Source organism: Equus asinus, chromosome 25 (assembly GCF_041296235.1).
Source record: "Equus asinus isolate D_3611 breed Donkey chromosome 25, EquAss-T2T_v2, whole genome shotgun sequence".
Taxonomy (NCBI): domain Eukaryota; kingdom Metazoa; phylum Chordata; class Mammalia; order Perissodactyla; family Equidae; genus Equus; species Equus asinus.
Window position 1 is genome coordinate 32391834 of NC_091814.1, and position 17272 is coordinate 32409105.

Genomic DNA, 17272 nt, shown 5'->3' on the forward strand with positions numbered 1-17272 from the left:
CTCTTGCTCTCTTCCCTTGTGATTTGATGACTTTCTTTAGTGTTATATTTGGGTTCCTTTGTCTTTATTTTTGTGTATTTATTATAGGTTTTTGGTTTGTGGTTACCATGAGGTTCACATAAAGCAACCTATGTATATAGCAATCTGCATTAAGTTGATGTTCTCTTAAGTTCAGCCCATACTAAAAGCCCTACAATTTTACTCTGACTCCCACAAGTTTTATGGTTTGTTTTGTTTTTGTTTTTGGGGAGGAAGACTATCCCTGAGCTAACATCTGTTGCCAATCTTCCCTTTTTGCTTGAGGAATATTGTTGCTGAGCTAACATCTGTGTCAGTCTTCCTCCATTTTGTATGTGGGATGCCCCACAGCATGACTTGATGAGTGGTGTGTAGGTCCATGCTTGGAATCTGAACCCGTGAACCCTAGCTGCTGAAGTGGATCATGCAAACTTAACCACTAGGCCACTGGACCAGCCCCTCAAGTTTTATGTTTTTGACATCATACTTTACCTCTTTTAATTTCTTGTATCCCTTAACCTCTTACTGTAGATAGAGATGGTTTTAGTACTTTTGTCTGTTGATCTTCATACTAGCTTTATAAGTGGTCAACCCACTACCTTTACTATGTATTTGCCTGTACTAGTAATGTTTTTTCTTTGATAATTTTCTTATTTCTATTTGTGACCTTTTCTTTTCCACTTAAAAAAGTCTCTTTAATGTTTCTGGTGAGATTGGTGTAGTGGTGATGAACTCCTTTAGTTTTTGCTTGTCTGGAAAACTCTTTATCTCTCCTTCCGTTCTGAATGATAATCTTGCCAGGCATAGTGTTCTTGGTTGTAGGCTTTTTCCTTTCAGCACTTTGACTATATCATGCCACTTCCTTCTAGCCTATAAAGTTTCTGCTGAAAAGTCAGCTGATAGCCTTATGCGGCTTCCCTTTTGTGTAACTTGTAACTTTTCTCTTGCAGCTTTTTAGATTCTTTATCTTTAATTCTTGACATTTTAATTATAATGTGTCTTAGTGTGGGCCTCTTTGGGTTTCTCTTGTTTGGTTGAACTATGGTTCCTGTACCACATGTCTGTTATCTTACCCACTTTAGGGAAGTTTTCAGCTGTTACTTCTTCAGATAGGTTCTCTGCCCCTTTGTCTCACTCTTCTCCTTCTTGGACACCCATAGTGCAAATATTAGTATGCTTGATGTTGTCCCAAAGGTCCCTTCAACTCTCTTCATTGTTTCTAATTCTTTTTTCTTTAGTCTATTCAGGTTGGGTGATTTCCTCTACTCTGTCATCAAGATCACTGATCTGTTCTTCTGTGTCATCTACTGTGCTGTTGATTCCCTCTAGTGAATTTTTTGTTTTAATTATTGTGTTCTTCAGTTCTAATTGGTTCTTTTTTATATTTTCTAATTCTTTGTTGAAGTTCTCACTGTGTTCATCTATTCTTCAGCCAAGTTCAGTGAGCATCCTTATGACCATTATCTTGTACTCTTTATCAGATAAGTTGTTTACCTCTGTTTCATTTAGTTCTTTTTCTGAGGATTTATCCTGTTCTTTTTTTGGAACATATTCCTCTGTCTCCTTATTTTGCCAACTTCTCTGTAGTTATTTCTATGTATTAGGTAGATCTGCTATGTTTCCCAATCTTGGAAATGTGGCGTTATGTAGGACATGTCTTATGGGGCCTGGCAGCATGCTCCCCTCTCATCACCCATGCCAAATGCTGCAGGGATATCCCCTGTGTGGGCTGTTTGTGCCCTTCTGTTTTGACAGGACTGCTATTGTTACAGGCACATGGGTAGATGGGGGTGACCCCTGGGCCATCTGGTTACAAAGCCCAGCCACTTGCAGCTACTGTGGGCATGCTGTTCGGCAAGGCAGGCCTCTAGGGTAGGTTGGCTATGTGACCCGGCAGTGCACAACTGCCTCCAGTGTACTGGTGGGCAGGGCAGGCCCCCAGTGCAGATCGGTATGAGGCCTGGCAACATGACTGTTACAAGCTTGTGCTAGGACAGGACAGGCCTCTAGCAAGGCAGCACACAACACTTTCAGGCATTGGTGGGTGAGGTAAATCCCCTGTCTTGCTAGTTGTGAGGCCTAGGAGTGCAGGTCAGCCATGGACTTGCTGGTGGGCAAGGCAGGTCCCTGGGGCGGGCCACCTGTGCTGCCTGGCTATGCCTGATTGCCTTGGGTGCTCTAGTGGGTGGGGCAGGCCCCTGAGCTTACAGGGCAGAGGAAGGAGTCCAAAAAATAGCACCTGCCATCATCTGTGTCAGCATGGCTATAGACTAGGTCAGAAAAATGGCTGCCGCCAGTATCTCAGTCCCTGGTGGGGAGGAGCCCAGCAACTCCTTCCTCCCTGGGAAGTGCTCCAAGCTTAGTAAGTGAGTTTCTTTTACCAATGAACTATCCACTTTTCTGTCTGCTATTTTTGTGCTGGTTTCCGGGTCAAGTGAGTCTGTGCATGGTCCCTTTAAGAGCAGGTTTCCCTTTCCCTGAAGTTCTATAGTTTTCCTGGGTGTATTGACTGCTGTTTTTCAAAGCCAGGTGTTTTGGGGTCTCAGCTCTCTTGTGCTGGATCTGAGGGCTGGGGTGCCTAATGTGTAGCTTGAATCCCTTGCTCCTCTGGGAAAAGCTCTGTACCTTTGAGAATGCTTCTGAACGTGAAGGGCTGCAGCTAGGGTATGGTTTTTTTCCTCAGCAGGACTGTATCTCTACCTTCCACACTTCTCTGTGTTGTCCCTTGTTGTGGAGGTGCTTTTCTTCCGTTTCCAGATCTCTCTCTGAGAAAATTGTTCCACAGGTAGTTGTAGGTTTGTTACGTCTGTGGGAGGAGGCAAGCTCAGGATCCTCTTATGCCACCATCTTCCAAAAACTCTCCACTTGGTACATTTTCCACCCCTCTCCCCACGAACACCAGCCACACTAGATCAATTGACATTTAGCAAACGTGCTATCCACTTTTGGGCTTTAGCTCATGCTCTCTGTCTGAATTGCCTTTCCTTCTTTCTACTGAAATCCTTTTGGGGCCAACTTCAAATATCTTCTTCTCAAGAATATAGTTTCTGATATCCCAGAGTTAATCACATCCACCTATAGTCTCCCATAAAACATCTCAAGGCATTTCATCGTAGTCTGCATTGAAATCAGTTCATCTCTCCCTTAGTACAGTGTCTTTTACAGAACAGACATTCAATAAACTTTTATATTGCTGAGTTTCCAAATAGCTGTTTTGTTTTTATTTTGTTCTGTTTCCTTCAGCAAGAAGAAACAGTATGTGGTCTGTTAATTATTTTTTGCAACTAGCCTGAAGTCTGGTCACAAATAAATTAAACAAGGATGGTGAAATATAGAATATGAGTGTTTCTAAAAAGTATTAAACAAAATGACAGTATAAATATTAGGTACGAGAGTGTAATGGATACTGTTGGTTTTCTACCAGTATACTATCCCCACTACTTCTTAATTCTTTCCTTAAATGACATTGTATTCTGTTCAGGTAGCCAAACCTATGCCATACAGAATTCCCACAGAAAGAATAATCTCCCTTGAAGATGAACTCACATTTAAAAAAATGTATAAGCAGAAAGACATGATCCACCATGAGTGACAGCAGACCCAAAAGATAGGTATGTTGGCATCTCTAAGACACGAACTAGTAGAACACTGTGAAAGAGATTATAAAATAAATATACTTTAAATGAATAAAGAGCTAAAAGAAGTAATAGAAACCACAAGGAAAGAACAAGACAATATGGGAAAAGAGGCAGATTTAAATAATGACCATATGGAACTTCTAGACTGAAAAATAGAGTCATTAAAAATAGAATCAATGAAAATATGAATAAGAGAGTAAGGAAATGAAGGGTGGAATGAGAATGTTAAGTGTATTTTCGTATAAAAACTCCGAGATGAGAGACTAGAGAAAATGAGAAGTAGTATTTAAAATACATAGATCATCAGATTGAGAAAGCACAGGTCTTAAGCAGTATTATCAAAGATGAATCTACACCTATAAAAATTACAGTGAGAGGATGAAACACCAAAGACAAAATGATAAAAGTAATCAAGAAAAAATATAAGGGAACAGCAATTTGTCTAACAAAAGACTTCTCAACAGCCCTAAAGACCAGAAGGCAGTGGTATCATATCTTTAAAGTGCCAAAGCAAATGAAATACCAACTTAGAATATTACAGCCACCTAAATTATCACTTAAGGGAGAGGTCATCTCTAGATATTTTCAGACCAAGACCAAGAGAGCTTACCACTCATAGATCATTGCTGGAATAATTACTAAAGCATATACTTTCATAAGAAGAACATTGAATTCAAAAGGAAGAAATGAGATAGAAGAAGTGATGGTGAGCCAAGAGATTGTTAAACATGTAGAAAAATCTAAATAAGCAGAGAGAGATAGAACCAGCAGAAAAATACGAGTAAGGATATGGAAGATTTGAATAACACCTAACAAGTTTGATCTAGTGGATATATGTGAGACCTCTACTTAATAAATGTAAGCATATGTAGTACAGTTATAAATGTTAGCCACAAAGGAAGTCTCCACAAATGTCAAAGAATCAATATCGTATAAACTTCGTTCTTTGACCACATTGCGATGAAATTTGAAATTTGTTTAACAAATATCTCTTGCACACATACTACCTGCCAGGCATTGTTCTAAGTATTCAGTGTACCTTAATGAAAAACAGAAATAAGTTTTGACCTGTGTGGAATTTAATTCTTTAGGGGAGAAGGGAGAGAGATGTACAATAAACATAGTAAGTACATGGTATGTGAGAAGGTTATCAGTAATATGGGGGAAAAAAGAAACAGAGTGAGAAGAATCAAGAATGCTAGTGGGAAAGAAGATGTAATTTAAAAAAGAGGTCAAGGTATAAAGCTCTTTGGGAATGTAACATATTAGCAAAGACTTAGAAGAGATGAGGAGTTAGCTATGTGCATGGCTGGGGAAAGAACATCGCCAAGTAGATGGAACAGCCAATCCTGAGAGCGCAGAGTGTGGGTGTTATCTTCAAGGAATAGCAAGGAGGCCCATTTAGCTAGATCTCCATGATTGAGGAGTCGAGTAGTAGGAAGTGACATAAAAGAGGCAATCCTCCTACCACTCCCATCCCCTAAATCTGTACATTTGGATACTTAAGCAAACAAACAAGAAACTTTTTTTTTTGAGGAAGATTAACCCTGAGCTAACATCTGCCGCCAATCCTCCTCTTTTTGCTGAGGAAGACTGGCCCTGAGCTAACATCCATGCCCATCTTCCTCTACTTTATGTGTGGGGCGCCTGCCACAGCATGGCTTGACAAGTGGTGCCATGTCTGCACCCGGGATCCCAACCAGCAAACCCCGGGCCGCCAAGCGGAGTGCACGAACTTAACCACTGTGCCACCAGGCTGGCCCCGAAACTTTCTAAATTAACTCAGGGTCAGAGAAGAAAACATAGTGGAAATTAGAAATATTTAGAATCAAACAAAATGAAAGCACTCTTAAATTTGTGGGGTGCAGCTATAACAGTATTATGGGGAAATGTATGGCCTTAAATATATTTGTAAGAAGATGAGAGAGTGTGCAAGTTGATGAGCCAAACATTCTTCAACTCAAGAAGTTAGAAGAAGAAAACAAAGAGAAATTAATGAAAGAAAAATAATAAAGAGGTTTAACAAAAACAAAAGCTGGTTTTTTTGAAATTGCTAATAAAATAGATAAACTCCTAGAGAGAAAAAGAATACTTTAAATGAAAAGGAGTACATAATCACCAATTCAGTGGAAATTTCAAAATCATAGAAAATAACTCTAGGAAAACAAATTTCAAAATTTAGATGAAACGAGCAATCTTCTTGAAAGATATAAATTTCTAAAAAGTGATTTAGGAATCAGAAAAAATGAGAAGACATTACCATTAAAGAAATTTGGTCAGTAGTCAAAAAGATTCTTATAAAAGAAAGATAAAAAAAAGATGATTGAGTTTCAAGGGCAAGTTTTATCCAACTTCAGTGAACAAATAACTCTCCTGGAATAATACTTATTTGATTAAATACATATATGCGTATGTATATAAATATCAATGTATATGTGCATATATGCATTTTTTTCTGAATTCAGTTTAACATTGTTTAATTTAAAATTTCTGCATATATATTTATAAGTGAGATTGGTTTATAATTTTCTTTTCTTATGTTCTTATCTAGTTGATATCAAAATTATACAAGTCTCAAAAGAGAAATTGGGTACTTTTCTTCCTTTGAAATAGTTTGTATAGCATAGAAGTTATTTGAGAGCATGAGAAAAATTTATAAACTGATCTCACAAGCAGATATGCAGAACCACCAAATTAAATATGTTCATACTGAATGCAGCAAAAAGATATTATGTGCATATGTATACAAACATGTGTATGCCTATACATACATATGTAAATTTTGATCACAGCAGGAATTTTTCATAACCACTTCTCCATGATGCTGTAGTCAAATATTGGTAGTATGAAATATTTTGGTTTTGTTTTACAATTAATTTTTGCTGTATCTTAAAACTTCTTATCAATACGTTGTTTTCAGTGTTAATATGAAAAAACTTTCTTTATGAAAGTCAGAATTTTCTACTTTTTTCACTCTCCATTACCTAACCTGAATGTCAGAGCTATGCTCCATGAACATTCCCTTTCATTGAACCATTTTTCCCTCTTCCCTGGCTCTTTCCAAGCTAACAGCTGTAGACCAAAGCCAGCAAAGAATGCGACGGAAGTAGTCACAATTGGAGCAATATTACCAGCTCCTCAGTAACACGGGGAGTAGTCCTCACTGAAGGCCGAGGGGAAAAAAGCAGGGACTAACAACTCAGTCTAATGGGCTCTATAGTAGACATCTGTTTTTTCTGCCTTGCATCCACGTCTTCTTCCTGTGGCCACACTATCCACATTTTGCTTGGGAGACCAACCTGTCCCTGTACTTCTGATGAAGCGACTTTATTGCAAAGCCCTGGAATTAAATCTCATGGGTCCTTCTGGGGTTTGGGTTGGAGCAGTCAGGACACTGTCTTCCTCTTTCCCACAACACTCAGAGCTGCTGAAAACTATCTGGCAACTAGGAGGGAGGAGTCTACTTGAGAATAAAGCCAAATTTGGGAAACAAACCTGAGAAATGGAGAACTGGTTGCTAGTGATATGGGTTGAGGCCTGGACCAATGAGTACCTCAAGCTACCTCTGTACTAACATGTTACAAAAGCAAATAAATTCCCTTGTGTTGCTTAAGCCAGTTAACGTTGGAAATTCTGTCACTTGCAACGAAAGTATCCTGATTCCAACACCACTCTACAATTTAAACTATCCATCCATCGCCTGCTCACCCCAGTAGGTTATCCTCTAGAGTCAGTTGGTGTTTTCATCCCTAACAAAATACTGAATGGCTCGCCTTTACACTGGATTGGGGAGGGAATAGGGATGGAAGGGGGGCAGGATTTGGAGCAGTTACGCTGTTCTCGCTTTCTCTTTCCTGAAATTTCCTCTGGTTTTCTCCTCCTAACCTAGTCCAATAGGTATTCAGAGTGCCTTGGGGCTGGGAAAGGGAGCCCTGCTGTTGGAGATGAAGCCACCCATTAGTGCCAGCTCCAGCCCTGCAGTGGGGGCTTCCCTCTTGTTAGGCTTCAGCACGCTCTGCACCCTCATTGCCACGTTTTCAGAAAAGTATAATGGAAGAATTTCATGTGTAAATTCAATAAAAAGCAGAGGATACTTCCAGCCACAGTGAAAATAAATTCAACAGCAACTACTCAAATTTATAGTAATTATCATTGTACAGTTCAGCAGTTTTACCTTAAAAATGTTGAGTGTAAGTGGTTACAAGTAAGATGGAATCAGTTTAGTATTAATAAAAAACCTAGTACATTTACTTAACAGGAGTTCTAATTTTTAATCTGTTGTTATCTTTTTCTCCTCTCTGTATTTACAAAATCTCACCTAATTTTAACCTTTTAGCACCATTAAGGACATGTAATGCCTGTCATAAGCACTAATCCTGCTTACGGTAAACCTTATCTAGAGTTTATTCATTTCTCTGAAAAATTAAATTGAGTTTTTTCTACTTTCACAAAATTGCTTATAATCCTTTACCCTAGGGCGGAGGACACAGGAGAAAGGAGAGGAAGGATTAAAAAGAAATAAAATATGTTAGATGGGAAGAAGTTATACTTTTACTTTGGGGAGCCTGTGGGACTATTCCTTTAAGGAGACCTAATTATGATTGAAATTTGTCTGACTTTGGGTTAATCACCTGCAGTTACTGCCACCTATGCAGGCCCCCGTTAGGAACTAATGATGGGATCTGCAGAGAAAGTAGACAGATTCCTAAATACACACCAGATGGAGCAGCATGCCCTGAGGAACAGTCAGAGGAAAGATGCCATTGGAGTAGATAGTGTCTGTATTTAATTTGTCTTTACTGCAGTTTCTCTATTTATGTGGTTATTCTTTACTCTGCTGTGCTCAGAGATCTCCTTGGACTACCACTCCTGTACCAATATTGGATAGGCAGTTATACTGATGGCAGTGGAGAGCCCATGAGAGTAGATAGCACTTTTTCTAAGGTATAAATTCAGAATGAACTCTTCTAGACAATAGTTTTTTCTGTTAAACACTACTGTATTTCAGCAGGGCTTGCTAAAATAGAATGTGATCATCAGGGATCTTATCACTCTTGGTTTTTTGTTGAGCTTGGAGACAAGGCCATTTTTGCAGCCAGGAAGTGGGGAGAGAAGTTGACCATTTAGGAGCAAGAAAGGCCTTTCCCAGGACTTTCTAGGGACATCACTTTGTTGCTCAAAATTGGCAATATCACTTCTGTGTTGATAAGAAAATATTAGATTCACATCTTATTATCTGACGGTAGGATAATGTGAAAAATACTGTATTATGAAAAATGTATTTCACAATATTCTAACAGATGCTGCTAGTATAATATCCTAATGGAGCAAATGCACCAAATGTGCTCGAGCATGTTTTTGACACTATTTTCATAAGTGATGATATATCCTAATTGAAACTTACTAAAATTATGTTTTCTCCTCCAACTGTCATGAAAACATACCAAACTATGTGTTTTGTCTACCCATGATTTAGGAATATAAGATGTCTATTCCTTTTGACTTTCTCCTCTGCAGTTTAGAGTTAGATGTGAAAATATGAGACTTTATTCCTCTGAATATTAGTCCAGTGAGTTAATTCAGTCCCCAGGTATGTATCCATTCTCCTTAATGATGTACGTAGCCAACAGCAGGTTCAAACTGGAAGATTTGGATAGGACATTTTTAGGTTTTGTAAATCTAAATATCTAAATCTAAAATTTTTTAAGTCTGAAAATCTGTTATAGAAAAGAGTGGTATAGTCTTTTTTTAAAAACTCATAGAGTGAATCCCTTTAGGAATCTTCAAAGGAAGTCCTAAATATTTATTTTTATCATTGTATATTAATTTGTTTATATTGTATCACCCTTGTATCATGTAATTCTTTCATGAAAACTTGTTTCTTGTGAAACTCAACACACGTTAGAAACAGAAATGTACAACTCATGTAACTACCATCCAGGCCAAGAAATAAAATGTTACCCGTACCCCCAGAAGCCCCATCACGCCCTTCCCAATTGCTGTTCCTTCTCTCCTCACCCTAGAGTTAACCATAATTTTGACTTTTATGTTAATCATTTTTTGCTTTCTTTCTAGTTTACCACTATTCGTGCATCTGAAATACTGTGACTTAGTTTTGCCTGGTCTTTGTTTTGTTGTTGTTAGTTAGTTTTGAAATTTACATAAATGGAATCATACAGCTAAGTAACCTTTTAGGTTCAGCATTTTTCACTCAAAGCCATGGTTGTAAATGTAATTATAATTAGTTTTTGTTGCTGTATAGTGTATATATATACTGTATGAACAATATATTTGCTGTATTGTATAAACTCACCACAAATTATTTATCCATTCTGCTATTTTGGCCATTATGAATAATGCTGCTATGGACATTCTTTCATATGTCTCTTGATAAACATTGCACGTATTTCTCTTGGGTATATACATGGAGTGGAATTGCCAGGTCATAAGATATACGTATTTTTAACGTTTTTAAAAGCCGTATCACTTTACACTCCCACCAGAGGAATATGAGGATTCCCATTGCTCTGCGTCCTCACCACACTATTGGTTTAACCCATCTATTTGTTGTGTAGTGTCATCTCATGGTTTTAATTTCCATTTCCTTGATTGCTAATGAAGTTGAGCATCTTTTCATATATTTATTGGTCATTCATTTGTGAAATTACTGGTTCAAGCGTCTGGCTGTTTTTATATTGTCATCTTTTTCTTATTGATTTATAGGTGTTCTTTACATATTCTGAATTTTGGCTACATATGAACTATATGTGTTGCAGACCTCTTCTCCCACTTGGTGGTTTGCCTTTTCGCCATCCTAAAAGTCTCTTTGAAGCTCAGAAATTTTCTTTTTCCTTTTTCTCCCCAAAGCCCCCTGGTACACAGTTGTGTATTTTTAGTTGTGGGTCCCTCCAGCTGTGGCATGTGGGACCCTGCCCCAGCATGGCCCAATGAACAGTGCCATGTCTGCACCCAGGACTGGAACCTGCGAAACCCGGGCAGCCAAAGCAGAATGCACGAACCCAACCACTCCGCCACCAGGCCGGCCCCTGAAGCTCAGAAATTCTTAATTCTAATGTTGTCAGATTCACCAAACTTTTCCTTTATGATTAATGCTTTTGTGTCCTTTTTAGGAAGGCTTTCCCCACCCTGAGATCATGAATATAGTCCCCTATGTTAACGTATAGATTTATCACTTTACCTTTTATATTTAGATCCAGAATTGAGTTTTTGGCAAGTTTTGAGGCAGGGGTTAATTTTTATTTATTTGTGTGTGGATAACCAGTTGTCCTAGCACTACTTATTAAAAAGATTGTCCTTTCCTCCACTGCTTTGTAGTTCCAGCTTTGTTGTAAATTGTCTATATATGCCTAAGTTAATTTGTGAGCCTTTCATTCTATTCTATTAAGCTGGTTTACATTGTTTTTATCACGTTGTCTTAAATATTATAGATTTATAATAAACTTTGATACTGAGTAGAGCAGGGCCTCCTACCTTGTATTTTATTTTATTTTAATATTTTTACTGTGCTAAGAACATTTAACATGATATCTACCCTTTAACAAATTTTTAAGTGTACAATACAGTATTGTTAATTATAGGCGCTGTAAGTCCAGCTCCCAGCACTTATTCATCTTACGTAAGTGAAACTTTGTACCCATTGAACAGCAATGCTTCATTCCCGCCTCCCCTCAGCCCCTAGCAACCACCACTCCACTCTCTGCTTCTATGAGTGTGACTGTTTAGATATCACATATAAGTGGAATCATACAGTGTTTGTCCTTCTGTGACTGGCTTATTTCACTTAGCATAATGTTCTCCAGGTTCATCCATGTTGTCACATATGGAAGGATTTCGTTTTTTTTAGGCTGAATAATATTTCATTGTATGTATATACCACATACATTTTAGAATTAGCTCATCAAGCTCCATGAAGAAACCTGTTGAGATTTTGATTGCAGTTGCATTTAATCTATAGATCAATTTGAGGAGAATATTACAAAATTGAGCCTCCTATTACATTAACATAGTATATCTATGTAGCGCTCTTAAATTTCTCTCAGTAATATTCATAGTTTTCTGTAGAGAGGCTTTGCATATCATTTGTTACATTTATTCCTAGATATTTTATATTTTATGCTCTAATAAATGCTATTTTAAATAAATTTTACTTTTAGGTTTGTTATTGAAATATAGAAATGTATGGATTTTAAAATTTTACCTTTCTGTGCAATTGTAATTCCTCTGTGGACTTGTTTAGATGTCACATGTATGTAATTACATGATCTGTGACTAAGGACAGTTTGATCTCCTCCCCTTCTGAATCATGACGCCTTTCATTTCATTTTGTTGCCTTTCGTGAAGGCTAGGACCTTCACCGGCTGGGATCTCCACTACAGTGTTGGCTAGAAGTGGTAACAGATGGCATCATTGTCACATCCCCAATTTCAAAGGGGAAACATTCAAAAACAATTTTTTTTTCTATTTAGTATAATGTTATATGTTGCTAGATTTGGTTTGCTCTTCATTTATTTAGAGTTTTAAACCCAAGTTCATAAATGAAAAAATCCTTTAATTTTTTATAATAGCCTTGTCAGGTTTTGGTTTTCAGGTTTTGGTAGATTCTTAAAGGAAACCGGGGAACGTTTCTCCTTTCCCTACTAAGTAGAAGAGTTTGCATAAAACTAGTGTTATTAATTAGAATTCACTAGTGAAGTCGGGTAGCTAAAGTTTTTTAGTTTTGTCTCTTGTTTGTTTGGGAAAGGTTTTTAATTACAAGTTCAATTTCTTTAATAGGACTTCAGATATTCTATTTCTTCTTGTGTCAGTTTTGCTTAGTCATGGTTTTCTAGGACTGTGTCCATTTCATCAAAACTTCAAATTTGTTGGAAGAAAGCTGTTCATACTATCCTTTTATCTTTTTCATGGTAACAGAATATGTAGCAGTGTCTCCTTTTTCATTCCTGATATTTGTTGTTTTGTGCCTTCTGTTTTTTTCTTAATTCAGCTCTTCAATGTTTATTTTTATTAGTCATTTCAAATAACTTATTTTCATTATCAGTTAGTTACTCATAGATTATTTAGAAGTGTATCCTTAATTTCCAAATATGTAGGGAATTTTTTCTTCACTAGAAGATAGTTTCGCTTTCTAGCTGATTAAAAAACATGTTATGAGTGATTTCTGTCATTTGAAATTCATCGCTATTTGCTTTATTTTCATAAATATTTCCATAAAAATTCCACTGCATACTTGAGAAAAATGTATATTCTGTCATTTTAGGGTATGGTGTTGTACGTATTACCATCAGGTCAATTTTGTTTATTGTGATATTCAAATCCTTTACATTCTTGCTGTATTTATACTTCTGCTTGTTTGGTCAGTTACTGAAAGAAGTGTGCTGAAGTCCCCACTGCTTGTAGACTGTTTCTCTTTCTAGTTCTGGCAATTTTTGCTTTCGGTATTTTGAGCCTATGTTATTAAAGTGCAAGCAAATTTGGAATTATTTTATCTTCTTGATAGATTGAAAGTTTTATCATTATTGAGTGTACCTCTTCATCTCTAGTAATGGTTGTCGCCTTAGAGCTAACCTTGACTAATAGTAATGTAGCTACACGAATTTTCTTTTGGTTATTATTTGCATGGTAAATATTTTCCCATCCTTTTCTGTTCAAATTTCTGTATCTCAGTGTTTTACAATGTTCTGTATCACAGTGTTTTACATATTGATTTATAAATAGCAGATAATTTTGTTTTGTTTATTTAATCAAAGTGTGTTCATCTTTGTCTTTGAAGGCACAGTTACGACATTTACATTTAATGTAATTGAGTCTAAATCTATGTCAGTATTTTAAGAATAAGTCTTTAAACAACAATTTTTCACACTTAGAAAATAGTTCATTAACATCTCTGAGTTTAAGAAGTTTATCTTCTCTGATTTATGTATAAATATGCAGGAATATCTGGAAACTTCTCATCTCCTATTATTTCTTTGACTGCTGTTTAGTGAAAAGAGATCCAAGGACTAAAATATGCTAAGAACAACATTTCTAATCTAGTGTTTTGGGAATTTTGTTTGCAACTCTTGTCTTTATTCTGATTCACCTACCTACTTCCAATAAACACAGCATTAACAATGTATCTTTTAATGTGTACATCTTTTTCATAAATATAAAGATTTCATTTTTGATTACAGGGCTGTGGCTCCCAAATGAGCGTGTCAGAAATGTCCTGCAGTGAAAGCACATCCTCATGTCAGTCTCTTGAACACGGCTCAGTTCCAGAAATTCTCATTGGCCTGCTTTATCATGCCACCACTGGAAGACTATCAGCGGAAGTGATAAAAGGCAGCCACTTCAAAAACTTGGCCGCGAACAGACCACCCAGTGAGTGAAAAAAACTTTTTTAATTGTAACGTTTCCTGCACTTATGGGACTCTCAGTGTTAGGGGCTTCAGTCCTATCATTGAGTCCTAACCGATCAAAGTGAAATGGTGTAATCATCAGCTAATCTGTTTCATGTTTTCTATTTCCAAGTCATTTGGGAAGTAGAAAAATTTGAAATTCAAAATATTGATTGTAAGATGTCAAGACTTTTAATTTTTCATAGTGTCTTCATAATAAATTATCCTTATCATAGCCATTATCTTCTAATGCCAAGAAAAGTTACAGAGTTTTTTGAAGTTAATAATATTCCACAAATATGATGAGGAATATGTATAGCTATTGTTGTTAACTGAAGGTGATGTTGTGTTTTCTGTCTGCATGCAGTACTATGAACTGATGTATATACTGCTGTATTTTTACTTTTCTCCCTTACCAATTTAAGGAAAAACTGTTTCTTCACATTTTTCGTCTTTTAAATCAGTACTACCAGCAATCTTTTCTTAAATGGAATGTGCTTTGCCTTTACCAGGACAGACAGAATAAGGAGCAGTTTGATATTCACCCTAGATGCTAGGAAGAGAAAGCTGGATGGTACCCCTCTGCCCTGTCTCTATGCCCCTCGCTCTTCTCTCTCCTCTCTCTCCCAGCTCTGGGAGGTGGGGGCAAGTTATGGGAGCACAGAGAAGTTGTCACCCAGTATACCTCCAAAACTGTTTGTTGAGAAAGTAGCAGCTTCTTTATACTTCTCTAAAATTATAGCTGTTAATGCCCTAAACTAAAAATTTGAGTGGATATCTTGAATAATAATGGCCACCTTAAGTTTGTTTAAGATTTCTCACAGATTTGCTTAAAGCAATCTTTTATTTCAAGTATCAAATTATTAAAGGAGGGGAAACTTTTTCCACCCTTGAATTAAATTCACTGTACTTCTAAATGTCCTAAAAATTCTTTTTTCAATCAAAGTGAAAAGTCACAAAAATATATTTGGTTTGCCCCTAGGTAGTATTTGAAATTTTGCTTCTTACATGCATCCCAGAATATATCTATCTCTGAATTAAAAACACAAGGCCAAGATTATGTCCATATTTCTACCCCGGGACGAGTGGCCTAACTCCCCTGAGTGTGTTTCCTTGTACATAAAATTAAGGTGTGTCTTTCGCAGGGAAACTGTGAGACTCAAATCCGATAAAGGTGCATACAAGAAGGAAGGAATTGTTATTGTGCCCTTTGTCCTTTCAATAGGAAAAATACGGAGGGAGGAAAGAGCAATTACTAAAGTAAACAGCTTTGGAAGTATGCTTGGTTACCTTCGTTAATACACAGAATGCAAACTCAAACGGCCTGGGAAGTAACTTAAATGAGCAAAATTTGTAGATGAAAAACAAGGAGCATGGTGAGGCCTGTGACAGATGCAAGATTACCCGCCCTGCCTTAGACATTCAGATTCCAAAACTTTTGAACACTGTTACAGATAAACAGAATGTTATTTGGGGTTACATTTAACCACAAGCTATCAGTTTGCTGTTCCTGCTTTAGCTAATCGTTTAAGTTTTCGACAGCTATTTAACTTGAGATGCTAAAAAGTAGCAGAATGAAATTATGTTTTTGCCCTTCTGTCCTTGCTCTCCCCACTCTGATAGAAACAGAGAAACACTAATGAGAACTAAACTGAAGGGAGGAGGTGGGGGCAGGGGCAGATAATAAACAGGGTAAGAGAGATTAGCGTCCACAACAGAGTAGATCTTTCTGGTTCAAGAATAGGTTATAGCAACTTTCACTGTTTTAGAGTTAGATCTTCAGGATCAGGGTGGTTAATAGTGTTAGCTGGGAGGTAGCATTCAAATTAATTATATGAAGTAGAGTATTTATAAAGTAAAATATAATATAGTTTTGTGAGTTTGTCTTATACTGTTTATATTATATAAGATTGTCACCCTTCATAAATACCTAGGTTCTAAGCTTTGAACTGTGATACAGACTGAATTATCCAATTTTTATGGAAAGAAACAATGACAACATTCACGAGCAAAAATTTTGATAGTTCTATTTTAGTTTGCATAAGTTAATTTTATATTATATTGGAACGAATAAAAATATTTGAAATATTAAACATTGCATGGATAAACTTAAAAATTTAGCATAACAATAATGATCCTATAATGACTTCTATTCAGTCTTTTATAGTCTGATACTTTGCATGGTTCTATGTTCAATGTGCTTTAGACCAAGAGGATATCATTATAAAGATGTCCCCTTTAAAACAGTGTAATTTTTGTTTAAGATTGCACAATGACCTTAAAAATTCTCATTCCATGAAATTTACCCGACAACCCTTTTGTTCAACCCTCTACCTGAATTAAAATGCTAAAGTTTTGTGTTCTTCCACTCCAGTGAACAGTGTTTCCTCTTTAATTCTAACCTTTGACCCTCTTTCACCCAACAATTGACATCTGGTCATTATTTCTTTTACTGCTTTCCACCCCCTGTTGTCAGATGGACTGTTCTGTTGTCTAAAACACTTGATAGGTGGACAGGTTTATATAATCCGAGGTGAGTTCTTGTAGAGGCTAATTGGATGTTGTCTTTTCATGCAAAAACAGAATACTCTAAAACTTGCCAGCAGTGAAGCTGTCCACCATGTTGGTTTCAAAGAAAGTGCACATTTATTATCTGTGGTACTTTAAATAAAACTAACTTAGAATTTATCTCTGATTATGGATGATGGTATTCAGAGTATCTATAAAATAAGCAAACCTTTTTTAAATTCAAGGTTTTATTTTTTCATTCATTGTATTTTGATTCATACAACAGAATTAGATGTTTTATGAGAAATATTGCAATTTTCATGACAATTTAATTGAAATTTTGATATGAAGTACACATGATGGATCAAACATGCTGAAGACCATTTGCATGAGTCTAAAGAGCTTGAAAACACAGTTGTTTGAAGAGAGGGTTTATCTCCCAAGTAATCAGGCAACGAACTGTTACGTTTCACTTCGTACACTAAACATCACATCAATTTTTTTATAATTCATGAAAATAGTTGATACCATACTTAAAATTTCACATTAAATTGTGCCAAAAAGGAATCCTGCAGCATTTATTTTAACTATCCAAAAAGCACATTAAATGTACTCTTGCATGAAACCAGGAGAAAGTTTTACTTGATTTGCTAAACTCTGAGCCCTTAAATGCATTTGGCTTCATTTTGGCCCTTAAACATTTTAAAAATA

General features: G+C 36.6%; 1 protein-coding gene across 4 annotated transcripts in view; it reads left to right on the top strand.

Moving 5' to 3' along the window:
* SYT14 (synaptotagmin 14) overlaps positions 1–17272 on the top strand; it is a 246837-nt gene that overhangs the window by 218141 nt on the left and 11424 nt on the right. For 2 of the 4 annotated variants that reach the window (XM_070497485.1, XM_070497486.1), the window contains exons 7-8: positions 13847–14036; positions 16530–16586. In XM_070497485.1, the coding sequence (XP_070353586.1) occupies positions 13847–14036; positions 16530–16586 (247 nt within the window). The remainder of the gene's footprint in view (positions 1–13846; positions 14037–16529; positions 16587–17272) is intronic. The other 2 variants (XM_070497487.1, XM_070497484.1) reach the window with 1 other exon arrangement.